The 20,417-nt window shown below is 40.3% G+C and overlaps 2 protein-coding genes across 4 annotated transcripts in view; one reads left to right on the forward strand and one right to left on the reverse strand.

The window, feature by feature from the left end:
* The window catches only part of Kiaa1143 (KIAA1143 ortholog), a 34,495-nt gene that overhangs the window by 5,302 nt on the left and 8,776 nt on the right, over window positions 1-20,417 (reverse strand). Inside the window, exon 4 of one of the 2 annotated variants that reach the window (XM_052725575.1) lies at window positions 18,788-18,860. The exons of the other annotated variant lie outside the window; for it this stretch is intronic. Within the exon in view, the coding sequence (XP_052581535.1) occupies window positions 18,806-18,860 (55 nt within the window). The 3' untranslated portion in view covers window positions 18,788-18,805. The remainder of the gene's footprint in view (window positions 1-18,787; window positions 18,861-20,417) is intronic. 2 annotated transcript variants of the gene reach the window in all.
* On the forward strand, window positions 375-18,808 carry Znf35 (zinc finger protein 35). Of its 2 annotated transcripts, none has more exons than XM_052725473.1 (4): window positions 375-7,989; window positions 10,211-10,384; window positions 11,751-11,895; window positions 15,247-18,808. In XM_052725473.1, exons 2-4 carry the CDS (start codon window positions 10,331-10,333, stop codon window positions 16,491-16,493), a joined length of 1,446 nt encoding a protein of 481 aa, XP_052581433.1. In that variant the 5' UTR covers window positions 375-7,989; window positions 10,211-10,330; the 3' UTR covers window positions 16,494-18,808. The 2 variants fall into 2 exon arrangements, with proteins under 2 accessions (XP_052581433.1, XP_052581422.1); XM_052725462.1 differs by having other exon boundaries at window positions 377-7,989; window positions 10,211-10,519.

The raw sequence follows: 20,417 nt of genomic DNA on the forward strand, positions 1-20,417 counted from the left end.
AACTGTCAACATTTGATTTATTATCTTTTATTTTTAAAATGGATTTGGGATTTTTTCATCCTTGCTACTATTTTTATACTGTTCAAGTATATGTGGATTTATAAAGTTGATCTCATGTTATTACATTTTTCAAGTATTCTTTATTGCCACCTAATTTGTACAGTAAATTAGTCATTTCCTTATTTAAAAATTATTTACTTATTATTATTTTGGTTTCCTGTTTTGTTTTGTTTTTGAGCTAGGGTATCTCTATATAGCCCTGGCTGTCCTGTATGTAGACCAGCCTGACCTGGAACTTACAGAGATCCTACTGCCTCTGCCTCCTGAGTAATGAGATTAAAGGTGTGTACCACCATGCCTGATTATTTCATATAATAATTTTGTATCTAGCAACCTTCTAATTTTATTGTCTATAGTAATTTACACCATGTGGTTTTACAATTATGAAAATATGTTCCTCAGTATCTCAGCAGTGGTGTGGTAGCTCAAATATTCTCTAAATTTTAAACTTTGAAGCATATCACCAAAATGCTTTTTACCAGTGAAATTTCAGTTTGATGGCCCCCAAAAATGCACAAGAGGATCTACTCTCTGTTAGTGCTTGTGATTTTACTGGTGTTTAATTAAGCCTTTATTAGGTAAGTGTACAATAGGAATTTCTGTTTTCCTTTCCGATCATTCTCTTTAAATGTGTATTGGTCATTTTATTCCTATTTGTGCCTCTTCTACATTTTTCTTTGATATAACTGCTTTTCCTTTGTAAAATGTTGTGCTTCTTTTATTCTGTTTGTTTTCTTTTCAGTGTTGTTTATGATTTTTTTAAGCCTTAGAAATTTTTTTTTTTAGAGTTTAGTACATTAGAGGCTTGAGAGGTGGCTCAGTTGTTAAGAGCATTTGGTTTGTTTGTTTGTTTGTTTGTTTTGCGGAGGACCCAGGGTCCATTCCCAGCACCTATATGATGACTTATGATGATTTATAACTCCAGGTACAGTGGGATCCCCTATCTCAGAAAATCATGTGAAGAATGATTGAAGAAGATACCTGATGCTGACCTCTGGCCTCCACATGCACTCATACATAGGCATGTAGAAGTGTCCCCAGAGAAATGTTTATTGGTTCATTTATAATATCCTGTCAGTGTGGCATTCAGCTTTGTACCTCCTTTTTGTGAAACTTTCTCTGCTGTGGGATGGTCTGTATGTCAAGTGTGTTGCTGATTGGTCAATAAATAAATCATTGATTGGCCAGTGGCCAGGCAGGAAGTATAGGCGGGACAAGGAGGAGAATAAAGCTGGGAAGTGGAAGGCTGAGTCAGAGAGACACTGCCAGCCGCCATGATGAGAAACAACATGTGAAGATGCTGGTAAGCCACGAGCCATGTGGCAAGGTATAGATTAATGGAAATGGATTCATTTAAGCTGTAAGAACAGTTAGCAAGAAGCCTGGCACGGCCATACAGTTTGTAAGCAATATAAGTCTCTGTGTTTACTTGGTCGGGTCTGAGCGGCTGTGGGACTGGCAGGTGAGAGAGATTTGTCCTGACTGTGGGCCAGGCAGGAAAACTCTAGCTACATTTCTCCTTTTTATATACATATAAATGTATATATATCCCTGAGGGGCTGGTGAGATGGCTCAGTGGTTAGGAGCACTACTACTCTTCCAGAAGTCTCAGGTTTGATTCCCAGCACTCACATGGTAGCTAACAACAATCTGTAACTTCAATTTCAGGAGATTCAATGCCTTCTTCCAGCCTCTGTGGGAACTAGGCATGCATGAGGTGCACAGACATGCATGAAGGCAAAACATCCACTCACATAAAATAAAATAGAAATAAATGAATCTAAAAATGTTTTTAAAGTATATCCTCATTGATATATCACCTGCCTAGCATGTGCAAGCCCCTGGGTTCCATCCCTGCACTGCAAAAATGAGTAAATAAACACATGCTGCATGTATCCTTATAGCATGTTTTTAAGGCATTTAATGATTTTGTTCTCAGACTAGGTGTCATAACACACGCCTGTAATAGCTGCACCTGGGAATCTGAAACAGGAGACCTGTGAGTTCAGCACCATGCCGGGCTACATAGCAAGATGAGAGAGAAACTGAGAGACAGACTGACTGTCATGGTGGTGCTACCCTGTAGTTCCAGAGCCTAGGAGACAGATGGACAGGGAACTCATGAGTTTGAGGCTATCCTGATCTACACAGTAAATTTGTGGCCATTTAAGCTACAATAGGGAGACCCTGTCTCAAAAGAAGACTAAGGGTGTGCCTAGCATATGCAAAGCCCTGGGTTCCAAATCTAGCACCAGAGAAAACAAATTATATTTTCAAAAATATAACAATTTAATAACTTTGCATTTAATTCATTTTTACCAGAATGGGATACCATTACTGAGAATGAGGAGGTGACATCAAAGCTGAGTAGTTTCCAAAGAGCAGACTATAAAAAAGGAACATCAAAAAGACTTCAATATGGTGATATTTTATTTGTGCTGAAATGTAGTTTTATTTGTATGTTAATAAATAAAGTTTGCCTGGAGATCAGAGGTCATAGCGAGCCATAAGCAGAGTCAGGCGGTGGTGACACGCACTTAATCCAATCACATGGCAGGCAGAGTCTCTGTGTGTTCATGGACACAGCCTGGGTGGTGATGAACCTTTAATTCCAGTACCAACCATAGAGACCTGGAGGTCTGTATAGACAGGCAGTGATGAGGAAGTCATGTGGTTGGGTTTAGAGCCAATTAGAAGGCAGAACAGAAAGGCAATAAAAACACAAGTCAGACAGGAAAAAACTCTCTCTCTGGGGCAATTGCTCTGATCTCTTTGGCTATTTCCTCTGTATTTGGCTCTGTGTTTCTTATTTACTAAGACTGTTTAGTAAAAGGCGAAAGATTTATACCATCTGAAGAGAAACTGGAGTATAAGACTGTTTAGAATTTTGTCTACACTTCAAGAACATATTTCCCATGTCTTTGATTTTGAAAAAGAGTGTGAATAGCAAGTTTTAACAAGTCAGTTAGAAAATGAAACCAAGGAAAAAGTAGATATAGTGAAGGAAGGTTCCCTTTGTAAATGTGAATGAGAAGAAGAAGAAAAGACCCCACAAGAAAAATGAGTGGAGGGAATTTGAAGAAAACTTGACCTTGGATTGAGCTCCTTGTGGGTGTTTAATAGGTACTGAAGAAAAGAAGCTTTATAAATGTAATATATGTTATAAACATTTTAGTAAAATCTCCCATCTTATGAACCATCAAAGAATCCACACTGGTGAGAAACTTCATAATGTAAGGAGTGTGGAAAAGGCTTTATTCGGCGCTCAAGCCTTCTAATGCACTTATGGAACCGTTCTGGGGGAGAACCTTTCAAATGCAATGAATGTGGGAAACGCATTCTCTCAAAGTGCTTATCTTCTAAACCACCAGAGAATTCACACCAGGGAGAAACCATATAAATGTAAGGAGTGTGGAAAGGGCTTCTACAGACACTCGGGCCTTTTTATACATCTCCGACACCATTCAGGGGAGAGACCATAAAAATGTGATGAATGTGGGAAGGTTTTCTAAGAATGCTTACCTTATTGACCACCAGAGGTCCCACAAAGGGAAAGAACCTTATAATGCAACAAGTGTCAAAAAGCTTCCATTCTCAAGAGCCTTATTCTGCACCAGATAATCCACTCTGGGGAAAAAAACCCTATAAATATGATGAATGTGGGAAAACATTTGCTTAAACCACCTACCTTGTTGACCATCAGCGACTTTACAGTGCAGAGAACCCTTAAAAGTGAAAGGAATGTGGAAAAATTTTCATTCGAAGCAAAAGCCTCCTCTTACACTCGTGAGTCTACACATAGAAGAAAACTTTGGTTGTAAGAAGTGTGGGAAGATTTTTAGTTCTGAGTCAAATCTCATTGACCATAAAAGGATACACAGCAGAGAGAAACCTTTCAAATGCAATAATTGTGGCACACCTTTTCTCAGGGAGCTTCCCTGTTTGACCATCAGAGTCTCCACAATGGAGAAAAGCCCTATGAATATAATCAGTGTGGGAAAGTTTTTATTCTGAAGAAAAGCCTCACTTAGCATCAAAGGTTCCATATTGGAGAGAATCTCTATGAATGCAAAGACTGTGGTAAAGTATTTGGATCCAACAGACACCTTCTTGACCATGAGAGACTATAATGGGGAGAAGCCATATGAATGTGGAGAGTGTGGGAAAACCTTTATTATGAGCAAGCTTCATGGTCCATCAGAAACTCCATAACCAGGAGAAAGCTTACAAATTCAAGGACTGTGGGAAGGCTTGCTTGTACATCACAGAATCCACACTGGAGAAAAGCTTTTTGAATGTAGTGAGTGTGGGAGAGCTTTTAGTTCAAACAGGAACCTCATTGAACATAAGAGAATCCACAATGGTGAAAAGCCCTATGAATGTAATGAATGTGGAAAGTGCTTCATTCTGAAAAAAAAAAGCCTCATTGAGCATCATAGGATTCACACAAGGAAAAAATCCTACAAGTGCAATGACTGTGGAAAAGTCTTCAGTTACCACTCAAACCTGATAGCCTAACAGAGAATCCACACTGCTGAGGAGCCCTATGAGTTAATGAGTGTGGGAAATGCTTTACCTACAACAGAAACTTTATTGAACGTCAAAGAATTCAGTGGAGAGAAAACTTATGAATGTCATATATGCAGAAAAGTCCTTATCTCTAATTAAAAAACTTATGGTACATCAAAGAATCCACAGTGGAGAGAAACCTTATAAATGTGGGGAGTGTGGGAAAGATTTTAGTCAAAATAAAAACCTCGTGGTACATCAGAGAATGCACACTGGGGATAAAACCTCATGAGTGTGAGAAATGCTAGAAATCTACTCAGGGGAGAAACCCTATGGGTGTAATGATTGTAGCGAAGTTTTTAGGCAAAGAAAAAAAAACCTACTGTACATCAGAAAGTTGACACATGAAAAACACTGTGAATGTGTGGGGTCCACAAAGGAATTCTTGCAGACTTCAAGACTTCACCTATAACAAAAAAATTCATACTGTGGAAGAATTATTTTTGTTGCAAATATGAGTCCCAGAGAGAGATTCAGTATAAGGGTGCTTACCAGCATGCATAAGATACTGGGTGTGAACTCCAAAACAGTAAAAAAGAAAAATAGTCACATGCAAAATAAAATGCAATCATATGGAAATAACTATGGCAGCTTGTAAGAAAATGGCCCCCAAAAGGAGTGGCACTATTAGGAGGTGTGTCCTTGTTTGAGGAAGTGTGTCACTGTGGGGGCAGGCTTTGAGGTCTCTTTTTCTCAGGCTTCCCTTAGTGTGACAGTCAGTTGACTTCCTGCTACCTTCTGGTCAAGATGTAGCCATCACCATGTCTGCCTGCACACTGCAATGCTTCCTGTCATGATGATAATGGACTGAACTTCTGAAACTGTAAGCCACCACCTCAATTAAATGTTTTGTTTGTAAGAGTTGCTGTGGTCATAGTATTTCTTCACAGCAATAAAAACCCCTAAGACACTGTTGGACACACCTAGGTCTTAATGGGGAAAAACAAACAAACAAACAAACAAAAAAACAACTCATGACCACTCTCATGGACAAGTTGAAGAGACTTTATTTAGACTTCCACACCTAGAAAAACAATCTAAATTCTAATTAAGAGATAGTCTTTTTTCACCCTGGAAAGAGGCTTTGAAGCATTTTAAGGCTCTAAAGAAACCAAGTTTGTCTCATAAAAAGGTAATGGTGAAGTTGTAACCAATAGCAAATTTTTTTTTTAATTTAAGAACTGGGCATTGTTCCTAACATTTGCATCATACATTTTTAAAGATAGCATAGATACTACAGAAAATCTATATAAACAGAGTGATCCAGAGTTGTGAGATGTGGAATTGAGTGGGAAGAGTCTGCTGCCTGAGAACAACCTAGGGAGAGCACTGAATTTAGAAAGGAAGACATGGGTTTAGGTTCTGGTTCTTCCCATACTATGTGATGTCATTACATCAGCCCCTAGAGTTTCTTTCATAATGCTTGTTTCATTTACCTTTTCATGAGGGGTAAGTGAAAGGATCTTCATAAAAATACTTTGTGAAATAATTCACTTGTCAACAAAGTTGATGAAAGAGGTATGTATGGTCAGAGTACATGGCATGATGTAAATTTGTGTCAGAATTACTACAAAGATACTCATTTGTTTAAGAGGAATTTGAATTTAGAATTCTAAAGAATAGACTTTAAAAATAAAGCTTGGGGGGTGGGCAATGCTGAGGAGATGGCTCAGAGGTTAAGAGCACTGGCTGCTCTTCCAGAGGACTCTGGTTCAAATCCCAGCACCCACATGGTAGCTCACAACGGTCTAGCTTCAACATATTCACACAGACATACATGCAGGCAAAACAACCAATGCACATAAAAAAATAAAAAAGTAATCATTAAATAAATAAAGCTTGGGGCTGGAGAAATGGCCCAGTGGTTATGTGCCCTTGCTGCTCTTGCAGAGGACCTGAGTTTGGTTCCCAACAGCCACATTTCTGGTCACAATGACCTATAACACTAGCTCCAGAAACCCTCTTGATGCCTGTTAGGGCACCTGCATACATGTGGCACACATATACAGACATTCTTACATATAAATATAAAAATTGTTTCAAAAGATTAAAAATAAGGGCTAGAGAGCAGGCTCAGTAGTTCAGATTCTGTACTGCTTTTTCAGAGATCCAAGCTCAATTCCCAGCACCCATTTAATCTGGTATACATGTACTATGGAATACTTAACCATGTAATAGATGGTCTCAATGTCATAGTGACCCTCCAGCCACAGCCTCTCAAGAGCTGGGATCATAGAGGTGAGCCACTAATCTTTGGCTTGATATTGTAAAATTGCTTAAGATTTACCCATTGAGGGGACCTGAATGAAGGGTGCTGTCTTGACAACTTGTGCGTTTATCATTTCAAACACACAAAATTAAAAAGCCATAACCGAGCTAGGCGGTGGTGGCACAAGCCTTTAATTCCAGCACTTGGGAGGCAGAGGCAGGCAGATCCCTATGAGTTCAAGGCCAGCCTGGGCTACAGAGTGATTTCCAGGAAAGGCAAAAAGCCATAACTGTAGTGCTGTGAAGCTAATTTGGGGGCGGAGAGCAATTTTGAAATTTTGTGGATTTTCTTGTTTTTGGTTTTGGTTTTTTGTTAGATTTGATTTTTAATTTTGAGACCAGTTCTTTTTGTGTAGCCCTAGCTAACCTGGAACTCACTATGTGGACCAGGCCAACCTTCAGCGCATCAGATTCTGCCTCCCAGGTGCTGGGATTAATGGTGTGCACCACTACTCCTAATAATTTTTAAATATTTTAAGACAGTTGAATAAATCTGAATATGAATGATTGTAATTTTTCTTTTTGGCAATGATGGTGTTATTGGAGAATGTTCTTAAGGGATACACATTGAATACTTGAAATAAAGCGTTTTTGTGTTTATAATTTCCAAAATTGACCTTAATTATGTCTGAGAATTAAGGTAAATACTGTCCAGATGAATGATAAGGGTATTCATTCCTTCAATTTTTCTGTACCGTTCGCTAATTTGAAAATTAAAATGTTTTCTACAATCTCCCAGGATTTTCTATTTGGCAGCTCTGAGTAGGTGCGTGCCTTACAAGAATGCCCCTGCCCTGCCCTGCCCGCTAATTCCAGCCCTCCTCTATCTCACCACTATTCGGAAATGCACCGAGGAGGAGGACCTCCTAGATTCCTAGAGAGATCGGCCTGTCGTCTGGGGAGCCGGAAGCCCTTCCCGAGGCACTTCCTGTCCGGTCATTGTTCTCTCCCCGCTTACTGCAGAGAGGCTCTGTGGTCTCATTCCGAGAAACTGGCCCTGGCGTGCTGGGCCACCGTGGTGAGCGTGTCGCGGCGGGCGGGGAGAGGGACAGGATCGCTCTGCACCGACCCATCGCCTCGCGGGCTCGGGAGGTAGCTCGGGGTGCACCCACCCCCCGCCCGGGGGTCAGGCGCGGGGGGTGGGTGGGGGCTGCCGCCGAGAGGGAGGAGGGAGGCCTGTCCAGATGGCTCCGCGCCTTCTGGGACGCGAGGCCCACGGGAGTCTGTCCAGAAGACTCAAAATAGACAACTTAGCATGTGCACATAGGGGAACGAAGTCTCTAAGGCTTTTCTGCTTGGGAAACTTAGCCCCATCACGGGGAGAATTATGATTGGCGCATTGGTGAAAAGCATGGCATTACTTGAAAATTCAGTGTGTACAATAAAGTTAACGTTGAAAAAATGAGTATGATTACTCCAGAAGCTGCAAAAGGGGATTTAGTAAAAATTAGCACCAGTTTTTAGTAACAGAAACAAAGAGGAATAGAACCAAGCAAACAAAAATCAATCTCCTTATATCCAGCTAAAACAAAGTAGATTATTTTTGACTGACACACACACACACACACACACACACACACACACACACACACACACACACACACACTCGGTCAGCTTATCTGAGATATAAAGGTCCTGTTAATTAGTAGTTTTGTGCCTGACTTTATGTGGTGTTTTAGAAAGCATTTTGACAATATAAACCCTTAGGCTAGTGACCTCACAGTTCACTCTAAAGGAATAATGCAACAGGACAAAAGAATGATTTGTACAGGAAACAGCTATTACCAAACTAAGCAGTAAAGCCCATGATTATTAAAGAAAAGGTTGTAAACAGTACAGTTAAGTAAATTTAGAGTACTCTGTCAGAATGAGGCATATGTTTTGTCTGTTCTATATATTGAAAGACTATTAAGGCTGTTGTGAAACACTAATTGAGTCAAGAAATGGTTGTGGCTGAGGTGTACCTTAGAGGTAAGAGCATTTGTCTAGGATGCATGATTCCCACCACTACTGCAACAACAGTAAGTGCAGTACGAAAGTGCACACGTAGGGGACTAGGCTATACCCAGGCTGGTCACTAGTTACTCTGTGTTGATGTAAGTGTATGTTTAAGACCCATTTAATTTTATGTTTATATAACCTTCAGAAAGACTGAAAATTACAGGTTATTGTGCAACAATTAAAAATAAGGATAACAATATTAACATGGATATTTTTTTTTTTTTTTTTTTTTTTTGGTTTTTCGAGACAGAGTTTCTCTGTGTAGCTTTGCGCCTTTCCTGGAACTCACTTGGTAGCCCAGGCTGGCCTCGAACTCACAGAGATCCGCCTGGCTCTGCCTCCCGAGTGCTGGGATTAAAGGCGTGCGCCACCACCGCCCGGCAACATGGATAATTTTGTTTTAAGACCAATATTTGGTCTTACAAACATTTGGAAGAGGAGTACAAAAATCAAACAAACAAAAAACCCTCAAAAATACTAGTAATTATACCCTTTAAGATAATCATTCTTTCCTCTTTTAGTAATAAATCTTTGTAATGTCCCTTGTTTAAAAAAATCAGTCCAGCCAGAGGTGGGGGCTGGCACATTGCCTTTAATCCCAGCACTCAGGAGGTAGAGGCAGGTGGATCTCTGTGAGTTCGAGGTCAGACTGGTCTACAGAGTGAGTTCCAGGACAGGCTCCAAAGTGACACAGAGAAACCCTGTCTCAGAAAACCAAAATAATAATAATAATAATGTTGACAATAGTAATAGGATTTAGCTTAGTGGCAGAGCCTTGGGTTTGGTCCTCAGCTCTGAAAGAAAAACAAAACAAAACAAAAACCAGTCTTATTCTAAAAATACATGTCCCCATGGGGGGGTGGGAAACAAATTATAAGTAAAATAATTATTATCACTGGATTGGAATTTTCCCTAATTTTTCCATATTCTTAAAGTTTTTACAGTTAATATATTAGTTCTTCCTCCTTTCTTTTCTTTCTTTCTTTGTTTTTTTTTTTTGAGATAGCATCTCACTATGCAGCCTTGGATGGCCTATGTAGATGAGGCCTCTGCTTCCCAAGTGCTGTGATTAAAGGTGTGTACCATGGTCCACACCAGGCAAATTGTTAATTTTTAATCAAATAAAAAATGGTTTATATATCTCTTTTGTAATCATATATATATTTACAATCTACCCCTATCATTTGAAGGAGAACAGACCATTACTGTTCTACTGTGGCCACTAGCCAGGAGCTGGTAACGTCAACTAATGGGCTGAGTGTTATCCATACAAAGCTATATTTGGTGTTAACTGTGTTTTCTGGTTTTGCAGGAACAGTACTCATCTTGGCACTGGGAAGAAACTCAGAAGCCTTGGAGACTTGAAGATTAGATAGGGTGTGGCCAATGTTGGGCATTCCTCAGCTATTCAAAGATTCCCCATTGAACAAAGATGACTGCAGAATTGAAAAAGACCATGGGCCGAGCCTCTTGGAGCCCAGTGAAGGTGAAAAAGGAAGAGGATGAGGATGAAAGTATAAGTCAGGCATCTGGTCAACAAGTGTACTCTGAGAATATCAAGGTCTGGGCCCCCGGGGAAGGTCCTTATTTAAGCATTGATGTATCAGAAGAGGAGGAAAAGGTAAATGATGATCTGGGGGAAAGGAAGAGAATTGCAGATCTCAAATAGTTTCAGAGGCACTCAGTGCCAAACCCAGATTTTTTTTTTTTTTCCTGATGAGGGCTCTTACCTTTATTCCTTTGGAACATAGTGAGATGTTCTTTTCAATTGATGTGTTAGTACTGTTCTGTAAGTCTGTGGCTCCCAACCATTGCTGCATAGAACTTGGGGAGCTTTACAATATCTTGTTTCCCATATTATAGTCTGTTCTAATCAGACCAGATTCTGAGGAATAAGACCTAGGTTTTTGTTTTTACAAACACTTCAAGTGAAGTGTTTCATTCAGGGTTTAACAGTTCTTTCCAGTGCTTTGCCATGGTTAAAGTCTGCCACCAGGGGTCTCCTTAAAGTGTAACATGGGTTTAGGAGTTCTGGAATGTTGCTACAGATACTGTTGATCTGTAACAAATAGCTCAGCCTGACTAAATTCCTGAGCCTCCTGCCTTCACTACCCATGTGCTGGGATTAAGGGAATCGATCACCACACTTTTGGCTTGCCTTTAGTGGTTTCAAACTCAGTCCAGGTTCATTCAAAAGTTTTCCCAGAGGTCTCTATGAGTGTATGATCAGAACCTTAGTTGTTTTGAACTTTGGGGCCCAGAAAATTCTGCTGAAAAATGTGTCCAAATGCAGCCCTCAAACTCCCTGTTAATCAAGGATGACCTTAAAACTCTGATCATCCTGCAGTGATTTCCCACAAGCTACGGTTACAGGTCTGTGGCAACACACCTAGTTTGTCTGGTGTAAGGCAAGCATTGTATCACCTGAGCTTCTTAAAGCCATGATCCCTACTTGTTTAAGCTAGGGTGCACTAACAGATTAGGATATATGCTGTATAATTCAGTGAGTTAAAAATCAAAGTGGTAGGCTAGAGGTGGTGTTGTTGAATACCTTTGATCCCAGCACTTGAGAAGCAGAGGCAGGCAGTTCTCTGAGTTCAAGGCCAGCCTGGTCTACAGAGTGAGCTCCAGGGCAGCCAGGGCTACAGAGAGAAACCCTGTCTCAAAAAACTTAAAAAAAAAAAAAAATCATCAAAGTGATAGCCTAGCTTCTCCACTCAGGTCTCCTGGGGAGTTGGGGAAGACTCCTGCCCAGTTTTTGTGACCTCCAGGAATGTGTTCTCATCTGCAACGCTGTAATCACAGTGTTTCAGTCTTCAGTCCACTCATAAACTATGCCCACTTGTTTCTAGGGTCAGAAAATGTTCTGGGACATGGCAGTGGTCCTAAAAGCAACACAGGAGGCTGCTGCTGCTGCACCCCTTGGAAGCTACTCATTACCAGGGACTCTGGCCAAGAGTGAAATCCTGGAGCATCATGGGAACCCAGCCCTGCTAGGTAAAGTTCAGCTCCCTGATCTCAGTTACATTAAAATGTGTGGGTGAGTGGTTTTCCTTCTTAAATTACATAGTATGGAAAGAGCTGCCCATATGGTTGCCACAGTGAATAGCTTTTTTTATATCTAAAGACCAAAGAGGTAAATTCTAAATTTCACTTTTTTTTTTTTTGGTTTTTCGAGACAGGGTTTCTCTGTGTAGCTTTGCGCCTTTCCTGGAACTCGCTTTGGAGACCAGGCTGGCCTCGAACTCACAGAGATCCGCCTGGCTCTGCCTCCCGAGTGCTGGGATTAAAGGCGTGCGCCACCACCACCCGGCTAAATTTCACTTTTTAATCATGCTCATTCCTTGCACTTTTCATGTCTCTGCACATGTGTAAACCCATGTCTTCATGTGTTTTGTGGTTATTTATAAGTTGCAAGTGAAGTATAGTATGCTCTGCATTTTTTGTTTTTGTTTTCTTTTTTGAGATGGTCTCATATCCCAGCCTGGCCCTAAACTCTCTATATAGTCAAGATTGACCTTGAATTTTGAATTTCTAATCCTGCTTTCATCTTCCAAGTGCTAGGATTACAAGCATGTGCTACCATGCCTAGTGTATGAGTGCTGGGGATTAGAATCAAGGCTTCGTACATGCTAGGCAAGCACTTTACCAATTGAGTTATATCCTCAGTCTTAAGTGTCTTTTTTTTGAAAGACTTTAAAAAAAAAAGAAAAAACCTTGGGCTGGAGAGATGGTTCAGCAGTTAGTAACACTGGCTTCACTTCCAGAGGACTGAGGTTCAATTCCCAGCACCCACACAGTCTGTCTGTGTGAAACTGTCTGTATGTCCAGTTTCAGTGAATCAGACAGTTATACAGAAATACGTGCAGGCCAAACACCAATGCACATAAAATAAAATCATTTAAAAAAATACCTTTAGGGCTAGTGATATAGCTCAACAGGTAAAGATGCCTGATGATCTAAGTTCCATCCCAGCGACCCACATAATGGAAAAGAAAAGCACTATTTTGACTCCCAAAAATTGACCTCTGACCTCTATCTGTGCATTTTGGCATGCTACCTCCATCCCCCAATAAATGTAATTTAAAAATTCTTAAAAGATACCTTTAGCTTGGTATCATGGCCTTTAATCCCAGCACTCTGGAGGCAGAGGCGGTTGGATTTCTCTTAGTTTGAGGCCAGCCTAGTCTACATAGCTGGTCTAGACCAGCCAGGGTTACATAGTAAGACCTTGTCTCAAAACAAACAAAAAATGCCTTCTACATGTGAGGAGTTATAACAGATCATTAGTATGAAAAATGATTTAAAGATTTAAAAAATTAATTCAGGGCTATCAGATGGCGTAGTGGTAAAGGTAGTCATTGCCAGGCTTGTTGACCTGAGTTCACTCCCAAGGGATCAAAACATGGTAGAAGGATAGAACCAACTTCCAAGTTGTCCTCTGATCTCCATATGCACACTGTTTTTTAAAAGGGGGTGGGGTGGGGTAATTCAAATATATAGAAATTTAAAAAAAAAAAATCCAAAAAGCAGATGGAAGTGTTCAGCTTTACTCATTGAAAGAGACATCACAGACTGAAATCAGTAATATGTTATCCTCACTTAATTAAATCATTTATTATTATTGTTTTTGCTTATTTGGTTTGGTTTGTTGATTTGATTTGTTTTGAGACGGGGTCTCTCTGCATAGCCCTGACTGTCCTGAAACTCATTATGTAGACCAGGCTGGCCTTGAAGTCACAGAGATCCACCTGCCTCTGCCTTCCAAAGTGCTGGGATTAAAGGTTTGTGCTACTATACTTGGCCCATGAAATCAGTCTTGATTGGCTGTGAAGAATCCTGCTTGTGCAGAAGTGACCTGTAAATGAGGGTCAGGAATATGTTTAGATAGGTCAGAAATGTCTCAGTGGGTAGCTGGGGAGGTGAGATTATATGATTCGTATCTCAAGAGTACAAAAACCAGCTCAGAGGGCCAACAACTTTTGAGCCAGTGTCTCATGTAGTCCAGACTGGCCTTGAACTTAGGAACTTCATGCCTCTACCTCCTAGATGTTAGGATCACAGGTGAATACTGTCATACCCACCTGAGATCTTTTTCTGATTAAATTTTATTTATTTATTTACTGTGTATATGTGTGTGTGCATCCATACCGTAATGCACATATAAAGGTTAGAGGACAGTTTTGTGGAGTCACTTCTGCCCTTCCACTTTCACATGGGTACTAGGGTTGGGTAGCAAGGAGTTGTACCAGCCAAGCCATGATACAGATTCCAAATCCCTTGAAAAAGTGAAATGGGTTAGGTTTATAGTTCAAAATGTAGAGAGCATATTTAACAAATGTGAGGACTTTCATTCAATTCTCTGCACCAAGAAAAAAGAGTGAAAGGAAGAAAGATATTGATATAAAAACTAAATGGGGCTCTGGATGTAGTTTGGTGATACAATGTTTACTTGGCATTGTTAAGTCCCAAGTCCTTTGGAAGAGCAGTGTTCTTAACTGCTGTGCGCCATCTCTCCAACCTTAGTGGGTTGTTTTTTTGTTTTTGTTTTTTGGTTTTTTTTAGTTAAGCAGTCTCTCTGTTTAACTCCAACTGTCCTGGAACTTGCTGTAGACCAGGCTAGCCTCAGACTCACAGCAGTTTTCCTTCCTCTGCTATCCAAGTGCTGGGATTACAGGTGCATGTCCCTATGCCCAGATTTTATCCTTCCTTTGCTATCGAGTATCCTCACACACAAAAAAAACCTAAGTTGGAAGGTCTTTCATGGATAGGGATTTTCCATAATGAACTGGTCAGCTCAAGAGAAAAAGGTTAAGTTGAGGCAGGGCTAGTATCCTCATAACTAGTCACAGTTGTGAGACTTGTCTTTAGGTTACCAGGAGTGTTGTCTAGAGCTTGGGCCTGTTACTCTGAACTAAGTGTTTGTTGTTGTTGACAGATAAAAGGAGGAAAAAGTTTCTTTTAGCTTCAGATAACAGAGGTTTCAGTTCACTGTAGTTTGTGCAGAACATGATAGCAGGATTACGTGGAAAATGAGATTGCTTACTTCATGATGAACAGAGACCAGGACCTCAAGTTTCCATAACTTTCCCCAAAAGCACCACTAGCTAGGGGCCAGTCATTGAGCACATGGCTTTATAGGTGACACTCATATTGGAATGTAGAATCTGGTGAAAGGAAATGTGTGGCAGGGCACAGACATAGCAGAGGAATCTAGAATGGTGTGGTATCCCCTCTATGATGAGGTCCGTTTGGAAAGATAAGAGTTATTTATTCTGACCTTGATGAGCCTGTTCTTTTTTTAGGCCAGAGAAAACTAACATTTTTATTTTCTGTTTCTTAATACAGGTACTGAAACCAAGAACCTACAGTTACTGGTTCCTAAAACAGAGATATGTGATGAAGCAGAAGAGCACCCCAGGATTTTAGGAAGAATCCAGAAAGGTGACCTTCAAGGCCCTGAGCTAGGAGAATCTTATGAAAAGGGAAATGTGTTAAAAAGGCAGAAAATAAAGAGGGAAAAAAGAGATATAAGAAAAATAACTGTGAAAGACTGTCCATTGTCTGAAAACTTCAGAGAAGACGAAGACCAGAAATCTAGGAAGTCTAAGAGGAAATATAGCCTTAGTTCTGGTCCAGCTAAAAATCAGAAAATACAGCCTGGGCAAAAGCCTTTTACATGTAGTGAGTGTGGGAAAGGCTTTAGTCAGAGTGCAAACCTTGTTGTGCATCAACGAATCCACACTGGGGAGAAACCCTTTGAGTGTCATGAGTGTGGGAAGGCCTTCATTCAGAGTGCAAACCTTGTTGTGCATCAGAGGATCCACACTGGACAAAAACCCTATGTTTGTGCAAAGTGTGGGAAGGCTTTCACTCAGAGTTCAAATCTGACTGTACATCAGAAAATTCACTCCTTAGAAAAAACCTTTAAGTGTGGTGAATGTGAGAAAGCCTTCAGTTACAGTTCACAACTTGCTCGGCACCAGAAAGTCCATATAACTGAAAAATGCTATGAATGCAATGAATGTGGAAAAACATTTACTAGAAGCTCTAACCTCATTGTCCATCAGAGGATCCACACTGGGGAGAAGCCTTTCGCCTGTAATGATTGTGGCAAAGCCTTTACCCAGAGTGCAAATCTTATTGTGCATCAGCGAAGCCATACTGGTGAGAAGCCATATGAGTGTAAAGACTGTGGGAAAGCCTTTAGTTGTTTTTCTCACCTTATTGTGCATCAGAGAATTCACACTGCAGAGAAACCTTATGACTGCAGTGAATGTGGAAAAGCCTTCAGTCAACTCTCTTGCCTTATTGTCCACCAGAGAATTCACAGTGGAGATCTCCCTTATGTGTGTAATGAGTGTGGGAAGGCCTTCACTTGTAGCTCATACCTACTCATTCATCAAAGAATCCATAATGGGGAAAAACCTTATACGTGTAACGAATGTGGTAAGGCCTTCAGACAGAGGTCGAGCCTCACTGTCCACCAGCGAACCCACACCGGGGAGAAGCCCTATGAATGTGCAAAGTGTGGTGCGGCTTTCATTTCTAACTCACACCTCATGCGACACCACAGAACCCATCTTGTTGAGTAGCAAGGAAGAGGATATTTCCCTGCTTTTGGTCATAGCCTACTGCTCCCAATAGTAGGCACCTCTGTTCTGCTTTATTCTCCCTTTGGTAAAACAAAGCCTATACCCTTTAAAGTTACTTTCCTGGAAGGGAAAGTAACACAAGCATTTCAGAAGCTAATTTAAAGAAAATAAAATTTAAACATCTAAAAGCCAAGAACTTTGTTTTAACTGTAGCCTAAGCAGTTATGTTTTCTGAAATGGAATGGGGCTTTTTTTTTTCCTATTCATATATTCACTGGCCCCAATCCAGCTAAGCTGAGATCAGATGAAATCATGCACTGTGGGTGGCGTGGGAGCAGATGGATCGTGGCTTTTATAGGAATGGGTCCTGATGAATATATATGTAATGAGCTTATTTGGGGAAAAGTTTTTGTTCAGTACTCCTTTTTTAAAATTATGAACTAATTGAGCAATAAGCAAGTTGTCCTGGCTATATTCTGGAGCTTTTAACTTCATGTCTGTCTAGTATTCTGAATGAAGCAATAACTAAGTAATCACCTGACCTAGCATTCACCAACTCAGCTGTGAACATTCCAGAAGCTTTCCCATCACCAAAGTCTTAAAAAAAGAAAAAGAAAGAAAAATAAAACCAAGCCTTTAACAAGCTGCTTCTTTGAAGTGACAGGAAGTAGAAAACAGCCTTTTCCCTTATTGTCTGTACCTCCCAAACCTTGACATTGCAAAGTTCTAGGACCACTGACATGTCTGTTCTGAGTATTCCCTTATCTAAACGGCCAGGTGGTTAGGGACTGATGGAGACACCAAATTCCAGCAACTTTGATTTACTAAGATTGAGAACTGTCAGTAAACAGCTCCGCTCCCTAAATTCCTATAATATTTCTTTGGGTAAGGTGCTACTAACATTCCCCAGTAAGGAGACATGCCCAGGTTGTCTCTGATATCATTCTCCCTATGACTAGCAAGTTTCAGTGGGTTTCATTCTCACATTCTGGATGGCATTTAGAAAAAGTAGTGGAAAAATTCTAGTTCTGAGAACAAAACAATGAGGGAGGAGGCACAATGTGATTCCTATGATTTTAATTTGGTTTTTGAGGATTTCAAAGGTTATTAGGATGTGAGGACTTAGATAGAATGAAGAAACTGGCTAAGATAAAATTTTTTTTTTTGAGCTGAGGATCGAACCCAGGGCCTTGTGCTTGCTAGGCAAGCGCTTTACTGAGCTAAATCCCCAACCCTAGATAAAATTTTTATTACTACAAAAAAACAAAAAAATGTTTTATTACTATTGAGCCTTGATCCCTGGGAATATGATTTATAAAAGTATGCAGCAAGTAGTTTCTGTAATATTGCCTTGTATTTAGATTGGTCTTTGTTGTGTACCTGCCTGTGTAGGAACATGGTACCTGGCAGTTCTCTCTTGCCTTCTCACAGATTTCTGCAACACTCAAAAGGGATTTATCATGTACTTGAGAGATCTGTCTAATGTAAGGCCAAAAAACAAAAGACAGCCTGTTCCAAATCCAGGGTCAGTGCTTGCATAGCCAGATACTATTCCTGTTGGACTTAAGGATGATCCTAAGAAAGGTATGGATGTAGAAGCTTTAGGTGATAGACATTGTGGTATGCCTTAGGGATCTGACTGAAATTTGGGCAGTCTCACTTTTGAGACTGTCCACTATGTTCTGATGTTTCTGAGCATGCATTCAAGAGCATCTGTTGCTAATTCTCAGCTTGGTGGTAAGTACTATGCAACTCCTATGCAAAAGTCTAGACACTTGCCTCGTTTATATAAGATTAATCACATAAGGTCTTCTAGCTTAAAGGTCAATTTCACATGAGGTAAACTTACTATTTCCTCAACTTTTTAATTTTCTTAGCAGTCTTTGTTAAAGTATATGTAACTTTGTTTCCTGGTTTCACACTATTTATTCATAGAGACACAAGAATTCAAAAATAGAAATCAAGAATGCTCAGGCCATGTGATGGCACATTCAATTCCACCACTCAGGAGGTAGAGGCAGGTGGATCTCTTGAGTTCAAGACCACCCTTGTCTACAGAGTGAGTTCCAGGACAGCCAGGATTGCACAGGAAACCCTGTCTCAGGAAAAACAAACAACAACAATAACAAAAAACTCATGCTCTCACTGACTAACAGTAGGAGCGGAGAAACAAACGAAAGTGAAACTCCATATGGTTCTGCTGAGATCAGATAGCTCAGTGTTAGAAGAGCAAGTCTGAGGGGTTAAGCTAGTGCTCTGAACTTGATCCACTAAGAGACCAAAAGTGTACTTACATGAGCTGGAAATATAACTCATTGATGGAGTACTTGTCTACCATATGTAAGACCTTGGTTTTGATCCCCAGGACTGAAAAAAAAACAAAGTGCTTTCCTGAGCTGGGATTTATAATTATTAAGACTCTTAATGCCTTGACTTCATAACATACACTAATCTTCAAAACTAATTTTTTTTAAAAGATTTATTTATTTATTATGTATACAGTGTTCTATTTGCATGTGTCCTTGCAGGCCAGAAGAGGGCACCAGATCTCATTACAGGTGGTTGTGAGCCACCATGTGGTTGCTGGGAATTGAACTCAGGACCTCCAGAACAGCCAATGCTCTTAACCACTGAGCCATCTCTCCAGCCCCAAAACTAAATTTTTGTTATACATAATTGTGTTGTGACTATACAAATTCACATGTTAAGAAAAGCTACACAGATGATTCTAAGTACCTAACCTTGATGTAAAGCCAAGGTTCCCTAACTTTGGGGTTATGATAATATAGGTCACCTTTAAATTTTCTATTCCCAGAACTTAGAATTTTTTTTTTATACTCTGGAAGAAATTAAAATGTGCAGAGTTATAAGATTGCAGTCAGATAAAACCTGTGTGACAAAAATGGGTGTAATTAAAGGTGAGAGAGGACAAGTTCCCTTATAAAGGTCTGTGTGCAGTGCTCAGCAAAATAGACATTTCATTGGCTGCACTAGATGCTTTTCTGGGTCTTCTAATCATTTCCTTAGGCATTTAGATTCTGTGACCCAATACACTTTGCCAAGTTTTTTTTTTTTTTTTTTATAATTTAATTTATATATTTTATGTATGAGGGCTCTGCATGTACACCTGTGTGCTGAAAGAAGTCATCAAATCTTATTCTCGATGGTTGTGAGCCACCATGTGGTTGCTGGGATTTGAACTCAGGACCTCTGGAAGAACAGCCAGTGTTCTTAACCACTGAGCCACCTTTCCAGCCCCCCACTTTGCCAAGTTTTACATAACATTTTTTATGTTTGTAGTGTGATGTGCGATCCTAATTAGTCTTAACAGTAAGAACCCAGAGTCAGATATTAGGGTGAAAGCTGAAAGATCAAAGAAGCAGAGCAGCAGCCACTAGAGAGTTCTTACCTCTAAGAATCCTCAGACTGAATGGGCACCGAGATCCTGTCTCCACCTACCTAGTGCTGGGATCAAAGGCATGATCCTGCCTGGTGCTGAGATTAAAGGTGTGAGCCTCCCAAATGCTGGGGGCTCTGTTTCTCTTTTAGACTGGTTTAATCTTGTGTAGCCCAGGGTGGCCTTGAACTCCTGATCTTCCCGCTTCCTCCTCCCAAGTGCTGGGATTAAAGGTGTGTGCCACCACTGCAGTGGCCTCTATGGTTAACTAGTGGCTAGCTCCACCCTCTGATCTTCAGGCAAGCTTTATTTGTCAGAACACAAACAAAATATACAACAGTAGTGTGACTTTCTATATTTGTGCTTTTATTTTATCTCTAGATTTTTTTCCAGAAACTCCAGGTTCAGGACCTTTGATCCTGGCCAAATCATACCAACTAGTGAATTCCTGTACTGATGTATCTGCTCACTACCCAGCTAAAAACAACTCTTCCCAATTCAGTTACAGCCCTCAAGTCATATTCTGT

The sequence above is a fragment of the Peromyscus californicus genome, unplaced genomic scaffold (genome assembly GCF_007827085.1).
Source record: "Peromyscus californicus insignis strain IS unplaced genomic scaffold, ASM782708v3 Scaffold_11__1_contigs__length_118956290, whole genome shotgun sequence".
Classification (NCBI taxonomy): domain Eukaryota; kingdom Metazoa; phylum Chordata; class Mammalia; order Rodentia; family Cricetidae; genus Peromyscus; species Peromyscus californicus.

Bases quoted from the DNA above. Each gene is read 5' to 3' on its own strand.
- Znf35 (XM_052725462.1), top strand. From the start codon at position 10,331: ATGACTGCAGAATTGAAAAAGACCATGGGCCGAGCCTCTTGGAGCCCA. The intron at 10,520-11,750 runs GTAAATGATGAT...ACTTGTTTCTAG, and splicing joins TATCAGAAGAGGAGGAAAAG to GGTCAGAAAATGTTCTGGGA. The intron at 11,896-15,246 runs GTAAAGTTCAGC...TTCTTAATACAG, and splicing joins TGGGAACCCAGCCCTGCTAG to GTACTGAAACCAAGAACCTA.